Below are 5000 nucleotides of genomic sequence, written 5' to 3'. Positions count from 1 at the left end.
TATCTAACCTGTTAGCTATCTAAACTGTTAGCTATATAAACTGTTAGCTATCTAACCTGTTAGCTAACTATCTAAATTGTTAGCTATCTAAACTGTTAGCTATCTAAACCTGTTAGCTATTATCTAACCTGTTAGCTATCTAAACTGTTAGCTATCTAACCTGTTAGCTAACTATCTAAACTGTTAGCTATCTAAACTGTTAGCTAACTATCTAAACTGTTAGCTATCTAAACTGTTAGCTATCTAAACTGTTAGCTAACTATCTAAACTGTTAGCTATCTAAACTGCTAGCTATCTAAACTGTTAGCTATCTAACCTGCTAGCTATCTAAACTGTTAGCTATCTAAACTGTTAGCTATCTAACCTGTTAGCTATCTAAACTGTTAGCTATCTAAACTGTTAGCTATCTAAACTGTTAGCTAACTATCTAAACTGTTAGCTAACTATCTAACTTTTAATAGATTAGAATAGACTTTATTGTCGTTTGTGTTCAACGAAATTCGCTGTTCCGTACCTGAATATAGGTTGCTGTTCGTCTTTTAAAGGAGACAGGTTCTGGCCCAGTGTCCAGTAGCCCAGTGGACCAGGCTCTGGCCCAGTGGCCCAGGCTCTGGTTCAGGCTCTGGCCCAGTAGCCCAGTGGTCCAGTGGCCCAGTGGCCCAAAGGTCCGGGCTCTGGCCCAGTGGCCCAGGCTCTGGTTCAGGCTCTGGCCCAGTGGCCCAGTGGTCCAGTGGCCCAGTGGTCCAGGCTCTGGTCCAGTGGATCAGGCTGTGGCCCAGTGGATCAGGCTGTGGCCCAGTGGCACAGTGGATCAGTGGATCAGGCTGTGGCCCAGTGGCCCAGTGGTCCAGTGGTCCAGTGACCCAGTGACCCAGTGACCCAGTGGTCCAGTGGTCCAGTGGTCCAGTGGCCCAGTGGCCCAGTGGCCCAGTGGGATCCAGTGACTCAGTGACCCAGTGGCCCAGTGGCCAGTGGATCAGGCTGTGGCCCAGTGGTCCAGTGGCCCAGTGGTCCAGTGACCCAGTGGTCCAGTGACCCAGTGACCCAGTGGTCCAGTGGCCCAGTGGATCAGGCTGTGGCCCAGTGGTCCAGTGGCCCAGTGGTCCAGTGGCCCAGTGACCCAGTGGTCCAGTGGCCCAGTGGTCCAGTGGCCCAGTGGCCCAGTGGTCCAGTGGTCCAGTGGCCCAGTGGCCCAGTGGTCCAGTGGTCCAGTGGCCCAGTGACCCAGTGACCCAGTGGCCCAGTGGCCCAGTGGCCCAGTGGATCAGTGGTCCAGTGGTCCAGTGGCCCAGTGGCCCAGTGGATCAGGCTGTGGCCCAGTGGTCCAGTGGCCCAGTGGCCCAGTGGTCCAGTGGCCCAGTGACAGGGAAAAAAGTGAAAGCACTGAAAACTTAGGAAAAAGTGTAAAAACCAAGGAAAAGAGGCGACAAAACCTTTTTTTTTAAAAGGGCCAAAAGGAGCAAACATCTCTTGGCATTCTGAAATGATGAAAATGAATGAAACTAAATGAAATGTTTCTAAATCTTTCAGAGAAAGTTCAAGGTAGTTTTGAACAAAGTATCTGAGTACTACTTCTCTCTGTAAGTCAAATATAAGTTGTATAACCCTAACATTGTGTGAGTGAAAGTGTATGTGTTGTATAAAGTATCCGAGTACTTCCTCTCTAAAGTGTAAAAGCATTCATTCTGTCTGAGGAATGCTGTGAATGATGGGAGAAAGCCCAGCGGCGTCTGATTGGCTGCTTCCCTCTGGGCCGGCCCTATAAGGACTGGAGCAAGGAAGAGAGGGGGGGGGGGGGGGGGAACAGGGCCTTGTTTGGGATAGAGGGATGGAGGGATGGAGGGATGGAGAGAGAGTTGATAAAGTCAGTCTCACAGAGTTCAGACTCTCACTTCTGCCCCGCCCCGTCCTGCAGACTCACCGCCACGGTAAGAAATACTCAAAATATATTCAAGATTTAAGATACTTTTACTGCCATAGTCCACTTGTTTCTGGAAAATATTATATATATATATAAACATATACTATTAACAGTGGTGTAAGATCTACACTCTAAGACATATCTGTTACATACAAGTTTCAGTATAGTAGATATATCTGTGTATTAAACATTTTCTCAAAATGTTTTTTTTCTCATACTCTGAGCCAGAAATCTCCACTTCAGCAGCATTTACTGTACATACACTTTCCAGTTGTATTCCTATGTATATTCTCAAGGTTTTTACGCAGGGATTCGTTCATATATCACTCAGAGTCTGATTTATACAACATTTCATACCAAAAAACTGGACGAAAATGGATTTTTTGGAAAATGGACAATTGATAAAAAGAGATATCCAAAATCCCCTCTGTAAAATCCTTTGACTCTAATATGTCAGCAAAATAAAACAAGAATTTTGAATCTGGCTTTATCCAATATTCAGATTTCTCATCTGAAAATATATGCAAATTGGCACAAATTTAATGAGATAACACCTTATTTGCATATTTAAACGTTAAAATTCTAAAAACTTGTAATACAAAAGACATTTGTCTTAATGTCAGTAATCAACTGGGGAAGTTTCATGCTGATATCTGTTAGTTAATATTTTTCTCCTATTCACCTGGCGTGTCTCCCCTTAACAGCTGTGGTTGGGTATTTAAGATGCAGAATATTTACATAATTTCTGAACTACATTTTAAGAAATATTCCAGATTTAAGATTCAGTTGGGTCGCCTGTATAGTTGGAAGTTTTCTCTTTAAGCTTTCTGTGTTGTCCTCCGGGTCAAAACTGAAATTGGACACTTTTTTGACACTTTTTTGTCATTTTATTTTACGTTTTTTCAACATTTTCTTCGTTGTTTTCCCCACTACCATCAGTATGCTGTACACACCACTCACGCCAATGTATACTGTAGTTTTACACTATTTCATGGTCAAAAAACCTCATTCATATGAAATTATATCAGTTTAGTTTCAGGATATACTGTTTTAAAAACCATTTAAACTGCTTTTTTGTGGGGAAAAAACACCCAAAATTAAATAAAGTAGTGAACTGATCCTTTGTTTAACTTGCAGGGACCGTTGCATGGAACCATCCATGTCATTTTTGGACAATTTGGATGAAAAATGGGTCAAATATGACCCGAGAAACAGAAGGGTTAAACTTTCTGTGTTGTGTATTATCTGCTCCAGCTTTTCCCACGTTTCACACACAGATATGGTGATAATAATGCTACAAAATGATGTCGTATTGTACGTTTTTATATTGAAAAACATAACATTTTCAAAATACATGCACCTAAATCTCCCACAAACCTACTTTATATATTGCTATAGTCTACTGTACAAGTATATATAATATATATGATACTAACATGTATATGTTTACAGATAATACCCATAGACTGTGATTCACAGGTGTAGTTTTTTCAGCACATTTGTGGGTTTTTTCAAAATTGTTGTCGCTTTTGTTGGCATTTTTGGAGTTTTTTTCCAACATATTTGTTTCTTTTTGTGGTGCAGATTTAGCTGTTTTTCTCCTCCACCGTCTTCTGCTCTCCTCTTCTCTCATGTTTCCTCCTTCCCTCCCTTCCTCCGTCTTCCCCTTCTCTCTCTGCAGTTTTGTTTTCACCATTTACATTTTTCCTCTCCTCTCCCTGTTGCACCTGCTGAACTCAGCAGACTCACACCAGACTCCACCCGTGTTTTGCATGTTTTTAGAGCTTAGGTTTCCCTCTTATTCTGCAGAGTCACAGTTTGTTTTCTGCTTAAGATTGGGTTAAAAGACACTTTGTTAAACAGAAACTCTGACTTACACTGAGTAACTTATTGTGTCTGTGAGCTGATGAGTGTTTCATGGTCTGTTTGTGTTCTGGGGAGCGAGTGTTAAAACGTTGATTTTCTGAGTGAGGTTTGGTTGGATGTGGCAGGTGTTGATTTCTCTCTCTCTTGGTGCTGAGTGAAAGCTTTTAACACCCAGAGATTTAAACGTTACTGAGATTTAAACACAGACGCTTTTCAAATCAAAACTACGGAAACCCGGAGGAACACGTTCATCTCACATTTAAAGGATTTATTAGGCTAATTGTTGATTTTTCTTTATAAGTGCAACCATTTAATATTAACAGCTGGAATGTGGATATAAGGTTGAGCATATCTCCACCAGACTGCATGTAAATAATCAGGACTTTTAGCGTGTATAGAGCCAGCATATCTCCACCAGACTCCATGTAAATAATCAGGACTTTTAGCGTGTATAGAGCCAGCATATCTCCACATGTAAATGGGTGAATTAAGGGTTTATTTCAACCAAACCAGAGTGGTGATTGTTGGAACAGTGGAAAGATGAACCAAGACGGCTTTTTTATTTAGTTTCTGTCCACTTTGAATGAAGTGTGTTTTACCATGATAAAATCACTGATTATTTACATGGAGTCTGGTGGGTTTGGTGATTGTTGTCTCTCTCTCTATCTCTCCTGCAGACAGCTGAGATAAATATTTGATTCCTAAATGTCTAAATATGGTCTGAGTGTGTCCCTGAGAGAGAGAGAGAGAGAGAGAGAGAGAGAGAGAGAGAGAGAGAGAGAGAGAGAGAGAGAGAGAGACAGAGAGAGAGAGAGAGAGAGAGACAGAGGGAGAGAGAGAGAGAGAGAGAGAGAGAGAGAGAGAGAGAGAGAGAGAGAGAGAGAGAGAGAGAGAGAGAGAGAGAGACAGAGAGACACAGAGAGAGAGAGAGAGAGAGAGAGAGACAGAGAGACACAGAGAGAGAGAGAGAAACACAGAGAGAGAGAGAGAGAGAGAGAGAGAGACAGAGAGAGAGAGAGACAGAGAGAGACAGAGAGACAGAAAGACAGACAGAGAGAGTTAAACATGAACGTAAAGTTCAGAGAGATGATGTAATGGATAGTTTGGGGGTTAGAATAATCTAACATCATGGTTCCCATCCACACATAGAGAGAGAGCATCACCACCAACATGGACGCTGAGCGTTTACAATGGCAGAAAATGTGATGATCAT

General features: G+C 42.1%; 2 protein-coding genes across 2 annotated transcripts in view; both read left to right on the top strand.

The window, feature by feature from the left end:
- LOC144536674 (uncharacterized) overlaps positions 1 to 1231 on the top strand; it is a 99571-nt gene extending 98340 nt beyond the window's left edge. Inside the window, exons 11-12 of the mRNA XM_078279937.1 lie at positions 525 to 874; positions 973 to 1231. Of these exons, the coding sequence (XP_078136063.1) occupies positions 525 to 874; positions 973 to 1231 (609 nt within the window). The remainder of the gene's footprint in view (positions 1 to 524; positions 875 to 972) is intronic.
- A 615-nt stretch (positions 1232 to 1846) lies between these two features.
- Positions 1847 to 5000, top strand: part of acta2 (actin alpha 2, smooth muscle) — a 16873-nt gene continuing 13719 nt past the window's right edge. Inside the window, exon 1 of the mRNA XM_078278709.1 lies at positions 1847 to 1928. The gene's annotated coding sequence lies outside the window, so the exon portion shown is untranslated. The remainder of the gene's footprint in view (positions 1929 to 5000) is intronic.

The sequence above is a fragment of the Sander vitreus genome, chromosome 21 (assembly GCF_031162955.1).
Source record: "Sander vitreus isolate 19-12246 chromosome 21, sanVit1, whole genome shotgun sequence".
Lineage (NCBI taxonomy): Eukaryota > Metazoa > Chordata > Actinopteri > Perciformes > Percidae > Sander > Sander vitreus.
This window is presented reverse-complemented; position numbering and strand designations above follow the sequence as displayed.